At 43.1% G+C, this 20,845-nt stretch overlaps 1 protein-coding gene across 1 annotated transcript; it reads left to right on the forward strand.

Moving 5' to 3' along the window:
- The first annotated feature begins 4,350 nt into the window (after positions 1-4,350).
- Positions 4,351-7,273, forward strand: LOC125906762 (uncharacterized). Its single transcript, XM_049607183.1, has 3 exons — positions 4,351-4,447; positions 5,036-5,328; positions 6,066-7,273. Exons 2-3 carry the CDS (start codon positions 5,036-5,038, stop codon positions 6,919-6,921), a joined length of 1,149 nt encoding a protein of 382 aa, XP_049463140.1. The 5' UTR covers positions 4,351-4,447; the 3' UTR covers positions 6,922-7,273.
- The last annotated feature ends 13,572 nt before the right edge of the window (positions 7,274-20,845 follow it).

Raw genomic sequence — 20,845 nt, forward strand, 5'->3', positions numbered from 1 at the left:
CCTTTCCGTCCTTTCCCTCCTTTCCCTTCTTTCCCTCCTTTCCCTCCTTTCCAACCGTTCCCTCCTTTCCCTCTTTTCCCTCCTTTTCCTCCTTTCCCTCCTTTCCAACCTTTCTCTCCTTTTCCTTCTTTTCGTCTATCGCTTACGATAATTTAGCCTTAAAAACAAAGCGTTGCTACGTAGCAATACTTGCTGAATAGCTACGTTATGCAACGCGCCAGCGATGCGCGCTTTTTTAACGATTTTATGGAAAACATAGGCTAAGAAGAAAATGCTGATTGACGACGGTCAGCATTTTTAGAGTATAAATTCAATTGAAAAAATTAATGATGGCATCATTTGCCAAGAGCCAGTTGGTGCGTTTATTATTGTGCTTAAGTCGGCGTGTACTGTACCTGTCTTGGGCTGCAGCTCCGAAAGACACTTTCGTGTGCGCGACAAATGGTGGCTCCAGAGAGGATGCATCAACCAACGGATCGGCAAGTAGTCAAATGCCCTCCTTTCCCTCCTTTCCCTCCTTTCCCTCCTTTCCCTCCTTTCCCTCCTTTCCCTCCTTTCCCTCCTTTCCCTCCTTTCCCTTCTTTCCCTCCTTTCCCTCCTTTCCCTCCTTTCCCTCCTTTCCCTCCTTTCCCTCCTTTCCCTCCTTTCCCTCCTTTCCCTCCTTTTCCTCCTTTCCCTCCTTTCCCTCCTTTCGATCCTATCCCTCCATTCCGTCCTTTCCCTCCTTTCCCTTCTTTCCCTCCTTTCCCTCCTTTCCAACCGTTCCCTCCTTTCCCTCTTTTCCCTCCTTTTCCTCCTTTCCCTTCTTTCCAACCTTTCTCTCCTTTTCCGTCTTTCCGTCTATCGCTTACGATAATTTAGCCTTAAAAACAAAGCGTTGCTACGTAGCAATACTTGCTGAATAGCTACGTTATGCAACGCGCCAGCGATGCGCGCTTTTTTAACGATTTTATGGAAAACATAGGCTAAGAAGAAAATGCTGATTGACGACGGTCAGCATTTTACAGTATAAATTCAATTGAAAAAATTAATGATGGCATCATTTGCCAAGAGCCAGTTGGTGCGTTTATTATTGTGCTTAAGTCGGCGTGTACTGTGCCTGTCTTGGGCTGCAGCTCCGAAAGACACTTTCGTGTGCGCGACAAATGGTGGCTCCAGAGAGGATGCATCAACCAACGGATCGGCAAGTAGTCCAATGCCCTACATTCCCTTCTTTCTCTCCATCCCTCCTTCTCCTCCTTTCCCTCCTTTCCCTCCTTTCCCTACTTTCCCTCCTTTCCCCCCTTTCCCTCTTTTCCCCCCTTTCCCGCCTTTCCCTCCTTTCCCTCCTTTCCCTCCTTTCCCTCCTTACCCTCCTTTCCCTCCTTTCTCTACTTTCCCTCCTTTCCCTCCTTTCCCTCCTTTCCCTCCTTTCCCTCCTTTCCCTCCTTTCCCTCCTTTCCCTCCTTTCCCTCCTTTCCCTCCTTTCCCTCCTTTCCATCCTTTCCCTCTTTTTCCTCCTTTCCCTCATTTTCCTCCTTTCCATCCTTTCCCTTCTTTCCCTCCTTTCCCTACTTTTCAACCATTCCCTCCTTTCCCTCCTTTCCCTCCTTTTCCTCCTTTCCCTCCTTTCCCTCCTTTCCCTCCTTTCCCTCCTTTCCCTCCTTTCCCTCCTTTCTCTACTTTCCCTCCTTTCCCTCCTTTCCCTCCTTTCCCTCCTTTCCCTCCTTTCCCTCCTTTCCCTCCGTTCCCTCCTTTCCCTCCTCATTCCTTTCCCTCCTTTTCCTTCTTTCCGTCTGTCGCTTACGATAATTTAGCCTTAAAAACAAAGTGTTGCTAGGTAGCAATACTTGCTGAATAGCTACGTTATGCAACGCGCCAGCGATTAAACGCGCTTAACGATTAAATGGAATTTAACGATTTAATGGAAAACATAGGCGAAGAAGAAAATGCTGATCGACGACGGTCAGCATTTTTAGAGTATAAATTCAATTGAAAAAATAATGAAGGCATTATTTGCCAATAGCCAGTTGGTGCGTTTATTATTGTGCTTAAGTCGGCGTGTACTGTGCCTGTCTTGGACTGCTGCTCCGAAAGACACTCTCGTGTGCGCGACAAATGGTGGCTCCAGAGAGGATGCATCAACCAACGGATCGGCAAGTAGTCCAATGCCCTCCTTTCCCTCCTTTCCCTCCTTTCCCTCCTTTCCGTCTGTCGCTTACGATAATTTAGCCTTAAAAACAAAGCGTAGCAATACTTGCTGAATAGCTACGTTATGCAACGCGCCAGCGATTAAACGCGATTTACGATTCAATGGAATTTAACGATTTAATGGAAAACATAGGCTAAGAAGGAAATGCTGATCGACGACGGTCAGCATTTTTAGAGTATAGATTCAATTGAAAAAAAATAATGAAAGCATTATTTGCAAGAGCCAGTTGGTGCGTTTATTATTGTGCTTTCCCTTCTTTCCCTCCTTTCCTTTTTTTCTCACCTGTTCTCTTTTCCATCCTTTCCCTCTTTTCCCTCCTTTCCCTCCTTTCCCTCATTTCCATCCTTTCCCTCCTTTCCCTCCTTTCCCTCCTTTCCCTCCTTTCCCTCCTTTCCTTCCTTTCCCTCCTTTCCCTCCTTTCCCTCCTTTCCCTCCTTTCCCTCATTTCTCTCCTTTTCCTCCTTTCCCTCCTTTCCAACCTATCCCTCCTTTCCAACCGTTCCCTCCTTTCCCTCCTTTCCCTCCTTTCCCTCCTTTCCCTCCTTTCCCTCCTTTCCCTCCTTTCCCTCCTTTCCCTCCTTTCCCTCCTTTCCCTCCTTTCCCTCCTTTCCCTCCTTTCCCTCCTTTCCCTCCTTTCCCTCCTTTCCCTCCTTTTCCTCCTTTCCCTCCTTTCCCTCCTTTCCCTCCTTTCCCTTTTTTCCCTCCTTTCCGTCCTTTCCCTCCTTTCCCTTCTTTCCCTCCTTTCCCTCCTTTCCAACCGTTCCCTCCTTTCCCTCTTTTCCCTCCTTTTCATCCTTTCCCTCCTTTCCAACCTTTCTCTCCTTTTCCTTCTTTCCGTCTATCGCTTACGATAATTTAGCCTTAAAAACAAAGCGTTGCTAGGTGCAATACTTGCTGAATAGCTACGTTATGCAACGCGCCAGCGATGCGCGCTTTTTTAACGATTTTATGGAAAACATAGGCTAAGAAGAAAATGCTGATTGACGACGGTCAGCATTTTACAGTATAAATTCAATTGAAAAAATTAATGATGGCATCATTTGCCAAGAGCCAGTTGGTGCGTTTATTATTGTGCTTAAGTCGGCGTGTACTGTGCCTGTCGTGGGCTGCAGCTCCGAAAGACACTTTCGTGTGCGCGACAAATGGTGGCTCCAGAGAGGATGCATCAACCAACGGATCGGCAAGTAGTCCAATGCCCTCCTTTCCCTTCTTTCTCTCCTTCCCTCCTTTCCCTCCTTTCCCTCCTTTCCCTCCTTTCCCTCCTTTCCCTCCTTTCCCTCCTTTCCCTCCTTTCCCTCCTTTCCCTCCTTTCCCTCCTTTCCCTCCTTTCCCTCCTTTCCCTCCTTTCCCTCCTTTCCCTCCTTTCCCTCCTTTCCCTCCTTTCCCTCCGTTCCCTCCATTCCCTCATTTCCATCCTTTCCCTCCTCATTCCTTTCCCTCCTTTTCCTTCTTTCCGTCTGTTGCTTACGATAATTTAGCCTTAAAAACAAAGTGTTGCTAGGTAGCAATACTTGCTGAATAGCTACGTTATGCAACGCGCCAGCGATTAAACGCGCTTAACGATTAAATGGAATTTAACGATTTAATGGAAAACATAGGCGAAGAAGAAAATGCTGATCGACGACGGTCAGCATTTTTAGAGTATAAATTCAATTGAAAAAATAATGAAGGCATTATTTGCCAATAGCCAGTTGGTGCGTTTATGATTGTGCTTAAGGCCCGTGGCAACGCTTCATCGGATGCGATTTTATCGGACGTGCGAATCGCATGCCGTGTCAACGCTCTTCCGATTCGCATTGCGATTTTTTTAGTGTGTTTGACATTTGAAGATAAACAAAACGACAACAACACAAAGCAGCCTCTGAATAAAGGCTAACACGCTAAAGTTAACTTTAAATAAATCTGCTCTTAGTTATTGATAGTTACTGCTAGTGGAAAAAGGGTAAGATTATCTATTTCCATTATTTATGGTCTGAGAAAAATCATAAATATAATGCTATTAATTCATATAACTGGTGCTGTCCAGCAAGCTCTAGTATCGAGTCGTTTAGACACTTAACCTCTTCCGCTGCAGGTAAAATCTTCTGAAATCTGATTGAATTAACTTTTAAGCTCTTTTTGAGTTCTACTTGTCGATCATTTCGTCAGATGCCATGCCAACAACACTGCCAGTATCTCCAGCGTTTGCTTCTCCATTAGTTGCAGCTCCTACACAACCATCATCCGGTTTATCCGAATCATCATCCGGACCACATAGTATGATGGATTCTCATCCTTGGACTGATGTTATTAATCGCTCGTATCGGATCAAAATCAAAACGGAAGTTTTTGCAAAGCTTGCTCACGATTTCATTATGTCGTAAACAGTGGCGGATTTAACTGTACGCGGACTGTGCGGCCGCGGGAGGCCGCGTGTATGGTAATTCCAACTTAAAGAACAGTGAGTACAGGAGTCTCATCGAGAGCTTTTGTGCTAGATAGGGGCTCCATGGATGAAGGGACTCATAAGCTCACCCTCCACCCCCCGCCAGCAAACCATTAAAGCGTGAATGCTACAATATCTCTCGACACCTACCTGGGGCCTCCACTCCTTTTGCCGCTTGAGCCCCCAACACTTTAAATCCGCCACTGGTCTTAAATCTAACCAATTTTCGCAACATCATCAACGCATGCAGCTGCACTTTAACGATAAAGCTACACTAATTGTTTTAAAGATATATAGTGTTCCAAAACATCATTCAATCTATAATTGAATATCATATTCATCATCGTATGCATCATCATCACTGTAACAAATTTTTGTCCAAACTTAACTCTTATATGTTTTGTTTTTTTTTTTTTTAGATGGATTCAGATTCTGAAACGGAACTATACAGTTCGAGCATAGCTTTGCGCTACTTACTATTAAAAAGAAGGCGCGATAAAACCAACGATCTGTGGGAAAAACGTGAAAAAATCGGGCAATACCACACATTGTTTCATGAACTTTTGAAACAAGAAGATAAATTCTTCGAGTTTATGAGAGTTTCAATTAAAACTTTTTACTTCATACTGAGAAGGATAGAGCATCTTATAACAAAGCAACCTACAAACAAACCATACATTTGTCCAGAGGAACGATTGATGATCACTCTCAGGTATGTTTAATAGAAGCTTCCTAACATTGCTACTCCAGCTCCGATTCCGGCTGCATCAAAACGATGGTTCGGGTCGGAGTCGTTCGGAGCCGTCAAGAACTATTCGGGAGCCGGTTCCGGACAGCTTTGAACGACTCCGAACGGGTCCGGCAGCTGACTACCGGCTTTGGATCTATAGGTGCGGTCGGTTCTGAGTTAAGAGTTTTGATCTTCCGGAGCCTTCTGATTTTGGTGAAGTTATTCGGAAGCGATTCCGAGCTTTTATTGAATTTACCTATATCTACCTATTACATAGTATGTACCTATTAAATATTATATTCCTCCATTCCCATTGATGAATTCATTTACACTTTCCTGATTATCTTTTTTAACGGAGATTACAAATTCAAAATCATGTTGTTGTGCTCTACTTATTATTTAAAAAAATGGAGTAGCCAACTAGTAAAAAACTGCACTTTACCAGCTTATGTAAATTAAGCTAACTTGCGAATCTGATCCGCAGACTGTTTACCGATGCAAGCACATCCATATGAATTCTGCTCGAAAAATTTCCATCATATATGACATGGTTGTTTTCCGAACTCGTTAGCTAGTTTATCTCGGTAACATTCGAGCGATCGAAAACTCGCAAGCTAAGCCATTTATTTTGATAACAGCACCTGAAATCTAGATTTTTTATAAATAAAGAAAACAAAATTGTCATATGAGCGTTTACTAAAGTATTGTTTCTCTTTCAGGTATCTATCGACTGGAATACCTTTTAAGTCTTTATCATTCACATATTGTATTGCTCACAATACAATCGGCCTCATTGTCTACGAAACATGTGAGGCAATTTGGAACACGTTTAATGAAGAGTTTATCCCGTTCCCTACAACGTCTGCATTTAGGAATGTGGAAAAAGAGTTTCGCCATAAATGGAATTTTCCTAATTGTATCGGCGCCATAGATGGCAAGCATATCCGAATGAAAGCCCCGGCATTTTCAGGTACACAATATTATAATTATAAAAAATATTTTTCTCTGCATTTGCAAGCAGTAGCAGATGTGAATTGGAAATTTATCGCCATTGACGTTGGTGAATATGGGAGTCGTAGCGATAGCGGCGTCTTTAATTCGTCATCATTGTTTGAGCTCATTCGTTCAAATCGGCTCAACATCCCTCCTCCTAAACCACTGCCTGGTACTACCCAAAGAATGCCTCACGTGTTTATAGGCGATCAGGGTTATCCACTAAAACCTTTCTTACTGCGGCCTTTTCCGGATAGTGAAGATCCGGCAAAAAATTACTTCAACCATCTGCTGAGTATGGCAAGACGCTGCGTTGAATGCGCCTTTGGTTTGTTGGTGGTAAAATGGCGTTTCCTCAAGCAAGAACTCCAGATAACTCCGGAACACGTCTCAATAATCGTCAAAACAGCATGCCTGTTGCATAACATGTGCATAGATTTTAGAGAAAGCACGGAATTAATGAATAACATTAACCCACAATCCAACGCCAACAGGAACAGAGCAAACAATCATCCATCTCAAGAGGCTACAGATATTCGAAATGTCTTCAAAAATTATTTTTATGATCGAATTTATCAATAATGTTCGATGAAATACATATTCGATGAAGTAAAAACATACATTGCCAAGGATTATCGTTATACAAAAGACAATGGCTGGTATTATTGAATCCGTTCGTAGCGGCGGTGTACGTCCTGCCATTCATTTTCCTAACGTACTAGATGGTTGCTACAGTTATTTACCGAGGCGTTGTAGGACCGGGCTAACGAAATGTGTTTCAAGAATTTCATGAGAACACCGTACGTTCCCGCTACGAACGGATTCAATGATACCAGCCAATACCATTAATCCGTTTTTAGTCAGGGTGCTCATTGCCAATTTATTATTCGAAAAATATTAAGGAAATAAAATGATAAAGGATATATTTTGAAAATTCATAACAAGTTCTTTTTATTCATATCACAAATTCAATTTCAGTCACAATAATTAAATTATTGTAACTAGTAGAGTAACACTAATATAACAACTGTCCACATGTTTATAACAATCGTCTCTTTGAATAGACAACACAGACTAACACGCTCAGCATGGTACTGTGTTGTCTATTCAACGAGACGATTGGTATCAACATGTAGACAGTTGTGTTCTCACTCAAGCTAAATTTTTTTTGGTTTTCTTCGTTTGTTCTTTTTCTTCGCTTTGATTTAATTACTTGGTAAGCAAATTCTAATATCTCCTCACTTGCATCCAACTGATCATTTAGATCGGGTAAAGAATCAAGGAGTGTAACAACACTCATCATTACGTGGTAGTTGGAGCTTTTTTGTTGTCTTTGTTTCAAAAGTTCGTTGCGCTCCTTCTCCACATTAACTATGTCCTGCAGCACTCGATCATCCTGTTTCCGCTTTCTGTTGTTTTCTGTTGCTCTCTGTTTATTTGCCGGGTCCAAATGCTCTAGAAGATCATCGCTCTCTTCCAAATATTCGATACTTTCATCTGTTTGTATGATGATAAAGAGAAATAGAATATCATATTATAAAATAAAATAGTATAAAATAAAAAAATATTACCTTGCCAAGATGACTCTAGATTCCCAACTCTGGGTCGGGACGCAAGCATGTCTTTGAGGAAGCTCATCTGCTCGTAAAACTTCCATCGGACATGCTTGTATCCCGACCCAGATGGCTGATTTATTTCAGCTAGTTTGCGGGCGAATGTGTCCCGCAAGTTTCGCCATTTATTTTTGGCCACCATATCTGCAATAAATAAAAATATAGTTACAAACCTTTTTTTAAATTAAAAATAAAGTACAGTGGACCCTTGAGTAACAAGTTTTGTTTAGTTTAGCGAACCAATCGTAGTACAAAAGAAAAGAGATTATAAGAGTCCTCTATATTCTCATATGAGCTTTATCGAAAGTAAAGTGTCTTTCCGTTTCGCAGAAACCAGAAACTTTTTGGACATACCGGTAAAAATATGTACAAACGAAAAAAGTTGGACTGTGCTCTGACACTATTGTTCTTTGGATAAGATGCGTTGTTCGATTCCCGTCTCAGTCAATGAAATCGTAAACTGAGAAAATAAAAAAAAATAAAGGAAATCATTCTGATAATATGTTTCAAACCTTTCTTCACCATCCTTGCTACACCTTACTACAATAAAAGAGTCTTATGCCAAGAGGTAACTTCGTTTTTGTACGGCTTCTTTCCGCCTTCGCGGCTTTATATGAAAGTTCTCAACTTTCTTTCGAATATGCTCTTTTTTCGGATGTGTGTTTTCAGACTCATTGCAGTTTCTATTTGTTCCTTAGGCTTGTATTTATGTGTTTAAAAAAAATATTCCAAAGGAACGGTCCTTTCGGCCGTATTGATTACTAATATAAAAGATTGAAAAAATGTTAAAATATACAAAGCCTTACAGATAAGTATGGATACAACAGCTGAATTTTTTAGTTTATTTAATGCAATAAACTACGTTTTTTTTATATTCTTCTCTAAACAATATTGGACCGATTTCTAACATTTACCTTATACGATAGTATTAATATATAAAGTAATCGTATGTGCTTCTTTGGGAAACCAATAACAAGATCGATTAAGTATAGGATAGGATAGTGCACTATATTGAAACTAAAACACGAAGATTGTGTGTTATCAGGATAGCCTCATGACTGCATATGATTTAAAAGCACTATAATGTTCGCTTTTTGTTGGATGATGCGCGCATTGGCTATGATTATTGAATACATTCGTGGCTACGGCGTTTGGCAACGCTCTTATCTATTTTTTAAAGTTTTGCACGTACTAAATGATTGTTATAATTATTTACTGATGCATTGTAGGAACGAGTACATATAATGTAACCAGTAACCTAATGAGCATTGTAGGTTCCTGCCAAGAATGTATGCAATATTCCATTTGACTTAGTTGTCTGTTTAGCGGTATGCGCTTGAAATATAATCCTATGATCTTCTATGGACGCTACACTTAGACCATACGAACGACGCATGCAAACGCTCTGGGCTTCCGGATCTCTGGTATTCCGCATCTTTGGTAGTGTGTTCGTGTATGCATCGTGGAGGAGATTGATGAACCATGAGGATACGACAGAGCTGCACCACGTTCCGAGCATCCTGAGGGAAACGAAGCCTTGAACATGTTATGGGGATCCCGGACTCGTGCCCCACCAAGAAAAGGTACGACAGCGACCCGTTGTTTGGCACGAGAGGCGGAGGAGCACAGTGAAATCGGGTGCCTACATCGATGAAGTAGCAGCCAGGGACCGAGCATGCTGGTCACAAATTATTGCCCGGGTCTTTATACGACAACGTGATCTATCATAACCAGACCAATTAGGAAAGACAGAGCCTCCAGTGTTCAATTTCTTCAACAAGAAAATGAATATGTCCTGGCGTTGTGTCCTTTTTGCGATTAGGATTATCGTTATACAAAAGACAATGGCTGGTATTATTGAATCCGTTCGTAGCGGCGGTGTACGTCCTGCCATTCATTTTCCTAACGTACTAGATGGTTGCTACAGTTATTTACCGAGGCGTTGTAGGACCGGGCTAACGAAATGTGTTTCAAGAATTTCATGAGAACACCGTACGTTCCCGCTACGAACGGATTCAATGATACCAGCCAATACCATTAATCCGTTTTTAGTCAGGGTGCTCATTGCCAATTTATTATTCGAAAAATATTAAGGAAATAAAATGATAAAGGATATATTTTGAAAATTCATAACAAGTTCTTTTTATTCATATCACAAATTCAATTTCAGTCACAATAATTAAATTATTGTAACTAGTAGAGTAACACTAATATAACAACTGTCCACATGTTTATAACAATCGTCTCTTTGAATAGACAACACAGACTAACACGCTCAGCATGGTACTGTGTTGTCTATTCAACGAGACGATTGGTATCAACATGTAGACAGTTGTGTTCTCACTCAAGCTAAATTTTTTTTGGTTTTCTTCGTTTGTTCTTTTTCTTCGCTTTGATTTAATTACTTGGTAAGCAAATTCTAATATCTCCTCACTTGCATCCAACTGATCATTTAGATCGGGTAAAGAATCAAGGAGTGTAACAACACTCATCATTACGTGGTAGTTGGAGCTTTTTTGTTGTCTTTGTTTCAAAAGTTCGTTGCGCTCCTTCTCCACATTAACTATGTCCTGCAGCACTCGATCATCCTGTTTCCGCTTTCTGTTGTTTTCTGTTGCTCTCTGTTTATTTGCCGGGTCCAAATGCTCTAGAAGATCATCGCTCTCTTCCAAATATTCGATACTTTCATCTGTTTGTATGATGATAAAGAGAAATAGAATATCATATTATAAAATAAAATAGTATAAAATAAAAAAAATATTACCTTGCCAAGATGACTCTAGATTCCCAACTCTGGGTCGGGACGCAAGCATGTCTTTGAGGAAGCTCATCTGCTCGTAAAACTTCCATCGGACATGCTTGTATCCCGACCCAGATGGCTGATTTATTTCAGCTAGTTTGCGGGCGAATGTGTCCCGCAAGTTTCGCCATTTATTTTTGGCCACCATATCTGCAATAAATAAAAATATAGTTACAAACCTTTTTTTAAATTAAAAATAAAGTACAGTGGACCCTTGAGTAACAAGTTTTGTTTAGTTTAGCGAACCAATCGTAGTACAAAAGAAAAGAGATTATAAGAGTCCTCTATATTCTCATATGAGCTTTATCGAAAGTAAAGTGTCTTTCCGTTTCGCAGAAACCAGAAACTTTTTGGACATACCGGTAAAAATATGTACAAACGAAAAAAGTTGGACTGTGCTCTGACACTATTGTTCTTTGGATAAGATGCGTTGTTCGATTCCCGTCTCAGTCAATGAAATCGTAAACTGAGAAAATAAAAAAAAATAAAGGAAATCATTCTGATAATATGTTTCAAACCTTTCTTCACCATCCTTGCTACACCTTACTACAATAAAAGAGTCTTATGCCAAGAGGTAACTTCGTTTTTGTTCGGCTTCTTTCCGCCTTCGCGTCTTTATATGAAAGTTCTCAACTTTCTTTCGAATATGCTCTTTTTTCGGATGTGTGTTTTCAGACTCATTGCAGTTTCTATTTGTTCCTTAGGCTTGTATTTATGTGTTTAAAAAAAATATTCCAAAGGAACGGTCCTTTCGGCCGTATTGATTACTAATATAAAAGATTGAAAAAATGTTAAAATATACAAAGCCTTACAGATAAGTATGGATACAACAGCTGAATTTTTTAGTTTATTTAATGCAATAAACTACGTTTTTTTTATATTCTTCTCTAAACAATATTGGACCGATTTCTAACATTTACCTTATACGATAGTATTAATATATAAAGTAATCGTATGTGCTTCTTTGGGAAACCAATAACAAGATCGATTAAGTATAGGATAGGATAGTGCACTATATTGAAACTAAAACACGAAGATTGTGTGTTATCAGGATAGCCTCATGACTGCATATGATTTAAAAGCACTATAATGTTCGCTTTTTGTTGGATGATGCGCGCATTGGCTATGATTATTGAATACATTCGTGGCTACGGCGTTTGGCAACGCTCTTATCTATTTTTTAAAGTTTTGCACGTACTAAATGATTGTTATAATTATTTACTGATGCATTGTAGGAACGAGTACATATAATGTAACCAGTAACCTAATGAGCATTGTAGGTTCCTGCCAAGAATGTATGCAATATTCCATTTGACTTAGTTGTCTGTTTAGCGGTATGCGCTTGAAATATAATCCTATGATCTTCTATGGACGCTACACTTAGACCATACGAACGACGCATGCAAACGCTCTGGGCTTCCGGATCTCTGGTATTCCGCATCTTTGGTAGTGTGTTCGTGTATGCATCGTGGAGGAGATTGATGAACCATGAGGATACGACAGAGCTGCACCACGTTCCGAGCATCCTGAGGGAAACGAAGCCTTGAACATGTTATGGGGATCCCGGACTCGTGCCCCACCAAGAAAAGGTACGACAGCGACCCGTTGTTTGGCACGAGAGGCGGAGGAGCACAGTGAAATCGGGTGCCTACATCGATGAAGTAGCAGCCAGGGACCGAGCATGCTGGTCACAAATTATTGCCCGGGTCTTTATACGACGACGTGATCTATCATAACCAGACCAATTAGGAAAGACAGAGCCTCCAGTGTTCAATTTCTTCAACAAGAAAATGAATATGTCCTGGCGTTGTGTCCTTTTTGCGATTAGCTATGAACTAAAAAAATAATACTTACCGGTTGTGTGGAGCTGCTGGGCTATGGAGTCCCACGCATTTTTTTTAAGGGTGTTGTTTTTGTACTCCGGATCCCGGAGGTCCCATAAATAACGGTGCTCTTGCACCAACAAAATCAAATTTTCTTCGTCCACTCGCACGTTCGACATGGCTGAAAAAGTATCGCTTGCTATTTGGTTTTCGATACAAACAAAGTTCCAAACAAACAGATGTCACTTCAAGAAAAAACATGAATTTTGGGTTTATACTGTTAAATTCAGTTTGACAGATAAAATCGGATGCGACGATCCGACGGAATCAAAATTTTTTGATTCCGTCGTACGACGAAATCGCACGTCCGACGTTATCTGTCAAATCCCATATAAATCTCGTCCGATAAAATCGCATCCGATGAGCGTTGCCACGGGCCTAAGTCGGCGTGTACTGTGCCTGTCTTGTGCTGCTGCTCCGAAAGACACTCTCGTGTGCGCGACAAATGGTGGCTCCAGAGAGGATGCATCAACCAACGGATCGGCAAGTAGTCCAATGCCCTCCTTTCCCTCCTTTCCCTCCTTTTCCTCCTTTCCGTCTGTCGCTTACGATAATTTAGCCTTAAAAACAAAGCGTAGCAATACTTGCTGAATAGCTACGTTATGCAACGCGCCAGCGATTAAACGCGATTTACGATTCAATGGAATTTAACGATTTAATGGAAAACATAGGCTAAGAAGGAAATGCTGATCGACGACGGTCAGCATTTTTAGAGTATAGATTCAATTGAAAAAAAAATAATGAAGGCATTATTTGCAAGAGCCAGTTGGTGCGTTTATGATTGTGCTTTCCCTCCTTTCCCTCCTTTCCTTTTTTTCCCTCCTTTTCTCTTTTCCATCCTTTCCCTCCTTTCCATCCTTTCCCTCATTTCCATCCTTTCCCTCCTTTCCCTCCTTTCCCTCCTTTCCAACCTTTCCCTCCTTTCCCTCCTTTCCCTCCTTTCCCACCTTTCCCCCCTTTTCCTCCTTTCCCTCCTTTCCAACCTATCCCACCTTTCCAACCGTTCCCTCCTTTCCCTCCTTTCCCTCCTTTCCCTCCTTTCCCTCCTTTCCCTCCTTTCCCTCCTTTCCCTCCTTTCCCTCCTTTCCCTCCATTCCCTCCTTTCCCTCCTTTCCCTCCTTTCCCTCCTTTCACACCTTTCCCTCCTTTCCCTCCTTTCCCTCCTTTCCCTCCTTTCCCTCCTTTCCCTCCTTTCCCTCCTTTCCCTCCTTTCCATCCTTTCCAACCTTTCCCACCTTTCCCACCTTTCCCTCCTTTCCCTCCTTTCCCTCCTTTCCCTCCTTTCCCTCTTTTCCCTCCTTTCCCTCCTTTCCCTCCTTTCCCTTCTTTCCCTCCTTTCCCTCCTTTCCAACCGTTCCCTCCTTTCCCTCTTTTCCCTCCTTTTCCTCCTTTCCCTCCTTTCCATCCTTTCCCTCCTTTTCCTTCTTTCCGTCTGTCGCTTACGATAATTTAGCCTTAAAAACAAAGCGTTGCTAGGTAGCAATACTTGCTGAATAGCTACGTTATGCAACGCGCCAGCGATGCGCGCTTTTTTAAAGATTTTATGGAAAACATAGGCAAAGAAGAAAATGCTGATCGACGACGGTCAGCATTTTTAGAGTATAAATTCAATTGAAAAAATTAATGATGGCATCATTTGCCAAGAACCAGTTGGTGCGTTTATTATTGTGCTTAAGTCGGCGTGTACTGTGCCTGTCTTGGGCTGCAGCTCCGAAAGACACTTTCGTGTGCGCGACCAATGGTGGCTCCAGAGAGGATGCATCAACCAACGGATCGGCAAGTAGTCCAATGCCCTCCTTTCCCTTCTTTGTCTCCATCCCTCCTTTCCCTCCTTTCCCTCCTTTCCCTACTTTCCTCCTTTCCCCCCTTTCCCTCCTTTCCCTCCTTTCCCTCCTTTCCCTCCTTTCCCTCCTTTCCCTCCTTTCCCTCCTTTCCCTCCTTTCCCTCCTTTCCAACCTTTCTCACCTTTCCCTCCTTTCCCTCCTTTCCCTCCTTTCCCTCCTTTCCCTCCTTTCCCTCCTTTTCCTCCTTTCCCTCCTTTCCCTCCTTTCCCTCCTTTCCCTCCTTTCCCTTCTTTCCCTCCTTTCCCTCCTTTTCAACCGTTCCCTCCTTTCCCTCTTTTCCCTCCTTTTCCTCCTTTCCCTCCTTTCCATCCTTTCCCTCCTTTTCCTTCTTTCCGTCTGTCGCTTACGATAATTTAACCTTAAAAACAAAGCGTTGCTAGGTAGCAATACTTGCTGAATAGCTACGTTATGCAACGCGCCAGCGATGCGCGCTTTTTTAACGATTTTATGGAAAACATAGGCTAACAAGAAAAAGCTGATCGACGACGGTCAGCATTTTAAGAGTATAAATTCAATTGAAAAAAATAATGATGGCATCATTTGCCAAGAGCCAGTTGGTGCGTTTATTATTGTGCTTAAGTCGGCGTGTACTGTGCCTGTCTTGGGTTGCTGCTCCGAAAGACACTTTCGTGTGCGCGACAAATGGTGGCTCCAGAGAGGATGCATCAACCAACGGATCGGCAAGTAGTCAAATGCCCTCCTTTCCCTTCTTTCTCTCCTTTCCCTCCTTTCCTTCCTTTCCAACCTTTCCCTCCTTTCCCTCCTTTCCCTCCTTTCCCTCCTTTCCCTTCTTTTCCTCCTTTCCCTCCTTTCCCTCCTTTCCCTCCTTTCCCTCCTTTCCCTCCTTTCCCTCCTTTCCCTCCTTTCCCTCCTTTCCCTCCGTTCCCTCCATTCCCTCCTTTCCCTCCTTTCCCTCCTCATTCCTTTCCCTCCTTTTCCTTCTTTCCGTCTGTTGCTTACGATAATTTAGCCTTAAAAACAAAGTGTTGCTAGGTAGCAATACTTGCTGAATAGCTACGTTATGCAACGCGCCAGCGATTAAACGCGCTTAACGATTAAATGGAATTTAACGATTTAATGGAAAACATAGGCGAAGAATAAAATGCTGATCGACGACGGTCAGCATTTTTAGAGTATAAATTCAATTGAAAAAATAATGAAGGCATTATTTGCCAATAGCCAGTTGGTGCGTTTATTATTGTGCTTAAGTCGGCGTGTACTGTGCCTGTCTTGGGCTGCTGCTCCGAAAGACACTCTCGTGTGCGCGACAAATGGTGGCTCCAGAGAGGATGCATCAACCAACGGATCGGCAAGTAGTCCAATGCCCTCCTTTCCCTCCTTTCCCTCCTTTCCCTCCTTTCCGTCTGTCGCTTACGATAATTTAGCCTTAAAAACAAAGCGTAGCAATACTTGCTGAATAGCTACGTTATGCAACGCGCCAGCGATTAAACGCGATTTACGATTCAATGGAATTTAACGATTTAATGGAAAACATAGGCTAAGAAGGAAATGCTGATCGACGACGGTCAGCATTTTTAGAGTATAGATTCAATTGAAAAAAAAATAATGAAAGCATTATTTGCAAGAGCCAGTTGGTGCGTTTATTATTGTGCTTTCCCTCCTTTCCCTCCTTTCCTTTTTTTCTCACCTGTTCTCTTTTCCATCCTTTCCCTCCTTTCCCTCCTTTCCCTCCTTTCCCTCATTTCCATCCTTTCCCTCCTTTCCCTCCTTTCCCCCCTTTCCCTTCTTTCCCTCCTTTCCTTTCTTTCCCACCTTTCCCTCCTTTCCCTCCTTTCCCTCCTTTCCCTCCTTTCCCTCATTTCCCTCCTTTTCCTCCTTTCCCTCCTTTCCAACCTATCCCTCCTTTCCAACCGTTCCCTCCTTTCCCTCCTTTCCCTCCTTTCCCTCCTTTCCCTCCTTTCCCTCCTTTCCCTCCTTTCCCTCCTTTCCCTCCTTTCCCTCCTTTCCCTCCTTTCCCTCCTTTCCCTCCTTTCCCTCCTTTCCCTCCTTTCCCTCCTTTTCCTCCTTTCCCTCCTTTCCCTCCTTTCCCTCCTTTCCCTCCTTTCCATCCTTTCCCTCCTTTCCCTCCTTTCCCTCCTTTCCCTCCTTTCCAACCGTTCCCTCCTTTCCCTCTTTTCCCTCCTTTTCCTCCTTTCCCTCCTTTCCAACCTTTCTCTCCTTTTCCTTCTTTCCGTCTATCGCTTACGATAATTTAGCCTTAAAAACAAAGCGTTGCTAGGTAGCAATACTTGCTGAATAGCTACGTTATGCAACGCGCCAGCGATGCGCGCTTTTTTAACGATTTTATGGAAAACATAGGCTAAGAAGAAAATGCTGATTGACGACGGTCAGCATTTTACAGTATAAATTCAATTGAAAAAATTAATGATGGCATCATTTGCCAAGAGCCAGTTGGTGCGTTTATTATTGTGCTTAAGTCGGCGTGTACTGTGCCTGTCTTGGGCTGCAGCTCCGAAAGACACTTTCGTGTGCGCGACAAATGGTGGCTCCAGAGGGGATGCATCAACCAACGGATCGGCAAGAAGTCAAATGCCCTCCTTTCCCTTCTTTCTCTCCTTCCCTCCTTTCCCTCCTTTCCCTCCTTTCCCTCCTTTCCCTCCTTTCCCTCCTTTCCCTCCTTTCCCTCCTTTCCCTCCTTTCCCTCCTTTCCCTCCTTTCCCTCCTTTCCCTCCTTTCCCTCCTTTCCCTCCTTTCCCTCCTTTCCCTCCGTTCCCTCCATTCCGTCATTTCCATCCTTTCCCTCCTCATTCCTTTCCCTCCTTTTCCTTCTTTCCGTCTGTTGCTTACGATAATTTAGCCTTAAAAACAAAGTGTTGCTAGGTAGCAATACTTGCTGAATAGCTACGTTATGCAACGCGCCAGCGATTAATCGCGCTTAACGATTAAATGGAATTTAACGATTTAATGGAAAACATAGGCGAAGAAGAAAATGCTGATCGACGACGGTCAGCATTTTTAGAGTATAAATTCAATTGAAAAAATAATGAAGGCATTATTTGCCAATAGCCAGTTGGTGCGTTTATGATTGTGCTTAAGTCGGCGTGTACTGTGCCTGCCTTGTGCTGCTGCTCCGAAAGACACTCTCGTGTGCGCGACAAATGGTGGCTCCAGAGAGGATGCATCAACCAACGGATCGGCAAGTAGTCCAATGCCCTCCTTTCCCTCCTTTCCCTCCTTTTCCTCCTTTCCGTCTGTCGCTTACGATAATTTAGCCTTAAAAACAAAGCGTAGCAATACTTGCTGAATAGCTACGTTATGCAACGCGCCAGCGATTAAACGCGATTAACGATTCAATGGAATTTAACGATTTAATGGAAAACATAGGCTAAGAAGGAAATGCTGATCGACGACGGTCAGCATTTTTAGAGTATAGATTCAATTGAAAAAAAAATAATGAAGGCATTATTTGCAAGAGCCAGTTGGTGCGTTTATGATTGTGCTTTCCCTCCTTTCCCTCCTTTCCTTTTTTTCCCTCCTTTTCTCTTTTCCATCCTTTCCCTCCTTTCCATCCTTTCCCTCATTTCCATCCTTTCCCTCCTTTCCCTCCTTTCCCTCCTTTCCAACCTTTCCCTCCTTTCCCTCCTTTCCCTCCTTTCCCTCCTTTCCCTCCTTTCCCTCCTTTCCCTCCTTTCCCTCCTTTCCCTCCTTTCCCTCCTTTCCCTCCTTTCCCTCCTTTCCCTCCTTTCCCTCCTTTCCCTCCTTTCCCTCCTTTCCCTCCTTTTCCTCCTTTCCCTCCTTTCCAACCTATCCCTCCTTTCCAACCGTTCCCTCCTTTCCCTCCTTTCCCTCCTTTCCCTCCTTTCCCTCCTTTCCCTCCTTTCCCTCCTTTCCCTTCTTTCCCTCCTTTCCCTTCTTTCCCTCCTTTCCCACCTTTCCCTCCTTTCCCTCCTTTCCCTCCTGTCCCTCCTTTCCCTCCTTTCCCTCCTTTCCCTCCTTTCCCTCCTTTCCCTCCTTTCCATCCTTTCCCACCTTTCCCTCCTTTCCCTCCTTTCCCTCCTTTCCCTCCTTTCCCTCCTTTCCCTCCTTTCCCTCCTTTCCCTCCTTTCCCTCCTTTCCCTCCTTTCCCTTCTTTCCCTCCTTTCCCTCCTTTCCAACCGTTCCCTCCTTTCCCTCTTTTCCCTCCTTTTCCTCCTTTCCCTCCTTTCCATCCTTTCCCTCCTTTTCCTTCTTTCCGTCTGTCGCTTACGATAATTTAGCCTTAAAAACAAAGCGTTGCTAGGTAGCAATACTTGCTGAATAGCTACGTTATGCAACGCGCCAGCGATGCGCGCTTTTTTAACGATTTTATGGAAAACATAGGCTAAGAAGAAAATGCTGATCGACGACGGTCAGCATTTTTAGAGTATAAATTCAATTGTAAAAAATAATGAAGGCATCATTTGCCAAGAACCAGTTGGTGCGTTTATTATTGTGCTTAAGTCGGCGTGTACTGTGCCTGTCTTGGGCTGCAGCTCCGAAAGACACTTTCGTGTACGCGATAAATGGTGGCTCCAGAGAGGATGCATCAACCAACGGATCGGCAAGTAGTCCAATGCCCTCCTTTCCTTTCTTTGTCTCCATCCCTCCTTTCCCTCCTTTCCCTCCTTTCCCTCCTTTCCCTCCTTTCCCTCCTTTCCCCCCTTTCCCTCCTTTCCCTCCTTTCCCTCCTTTCCCTCCTTTCCCTCCTTTCCCTCCTTTCCCTCCTTTCCCTCCTTTCCAACCTTTCCCACCTTTCCCACCTTTCCCTCCTTTCCCTCCTTTCCCTCCTTTCCCTCCTTTTCCTCCTTTCCCTCCTTTCCCTCCTTTCCCTCCTTTCCCTTCTTTCCCTCCTTTCCCTCCTTTCCAACCGTTCCCTCCTTTCCCTCTTTTCCCTCCTTTTCCTCCTTTCCCTCCTTTCCATCCTTTCCCTCCTTTTCCTTCTTTCCGTCTGTCGCTTACGATAATTTAACCTTAAAAACAAATCGTTGCTAGGTAGCAATACTTGCTGAATAGCTACGTTATGCAACGCGCCAGCGATGCGCGCTTTTTTAACGATTTTATGGAAAACATAGGCTAAGAAGAAAATGCTGATCGACGACGGTCAGCATTTTTAGAGTATAAATTCAATTGAAAATAATAATGAAGGCATCATTTGCCAAGAACCAGTTGGTGCGTTTATTATTGTGCTTAAGTCGGCGTGTACTGTGCCTGTCTTGGGCTGCTGCTCCGAAAGACACTTTCGTGTGCGCGACCAATGGTGGCTCCAGAGAGGATGCATCAACCAACGGATCGGCAAGTAGTCCAATGCCCTCCTTTCCCTTCTTTCTCTCCTTCCTTCCTTATCCTCCATTCCCTCCTTTCCAACCTTTCCCTCCTTTCCCTTCTTTTCCTCCTTTCCCTCCTTTCCCTCCTTTCCCTCCTTTCCCTCCTTTCCCTCCTTTCCCTCCTTTCCCTCCTTTCCCTCCTTTCCCTTCGTTCCCTCCATTCCCTCATTTACTTCCTTTCCCTCCTTTCTCGCCTTTCCATCCTTTCCATCCTTATTCCTTTCCCTCCTTTTCCTTCTTTCCGTCTGTCGCTTACATTAATTTAGCTTTAAAAACAAAGCGTTGCTAGGTAGCAATACTCAGCGGATCAATGCTTAACCCAGAAAACCGTTGCGCTCGTAATAACCAGGCTCGACAAAATGGTCGGGAACCCTGAAAGCATTTACAAGTCTTTACTGCTAGAATTACTAGTGATAAAACATATAACGACAGATAATCCTTCAGCATTTTTAGAATTTTCCAACGCTTTGCGCAATCTCATTGACAACATGGTGTTGTTGAAGCAAGAAGGATTTTTGAATGACCAAAGGCTGCTAAACGATTTAACATCAAGGTTTTCAACCGAACTTCGGAACGAAAGGTTGAACGAGAATCGAACCGTTCGAACAGTTCGGTAAAGTGCACGAACGAACGAGATTCTTAACAAAAAACGACCAGGACTTTTGAAGAAACTGACTACACCGAACGCGTTCGAACGTTCCGTTCATTGTTCGACGACACACATAAATGTGGTAATGAAACGTGCAAAATCATATTGCTTTCTCGCTCTTTCTAGCACCGTGCGAACGGGTCGTCAGAGATCAAAATGTACCCTGTTGGTGTTGAAATCGTACCCATACAACTCAATTCCTCGAACGCCGTCGAATTTGTCAGGCAGTGTTCGATACGTGTGCTGCAAGGTGTTATAAATGACAAGGTGAAGTTGTTCAGAGCAAAATGACATTTCTCGACTTGACATTTCTCTTCCGGGGGCTACGGTATAAAAATCGGGGAGGGCTGGTGTGGAGTAATGAAATTTGTATGCAGAGAGTGACAGATGTCCCCCACAATGTCGCCCAGCAAA

This window comes from Anopheles coluzzii, chromosome 2, assembly GCF_943734685.1.
Source record: "Anopheles coluzzii chromosome 2, AcolN3, whole genome shotgun sequence".
Taxonomy (NCBI): Eukaryota; Metazoa; Arthropoda; class Insecta; order Diptera; family Culicidae; genus Anopheles; species Anopheles coluzzii.

Bases quoted from the DNA above. Each gene is read 5' to 3' on its own strand.
- LOC125906762 (XM_049607183.1), top strand. From the start codon at position 5,036: ATGGATTCAGATTCTGAAACGGAACTATACAGTTCGAGCATAGCTTTG. The intron at 5,329-6,065 runs GTATGTTTAATA...TTTCTCTTTCAG, and splicing joins CGATTGATGATCACTCTCAG to GTATCTATCGACTGGAATAC.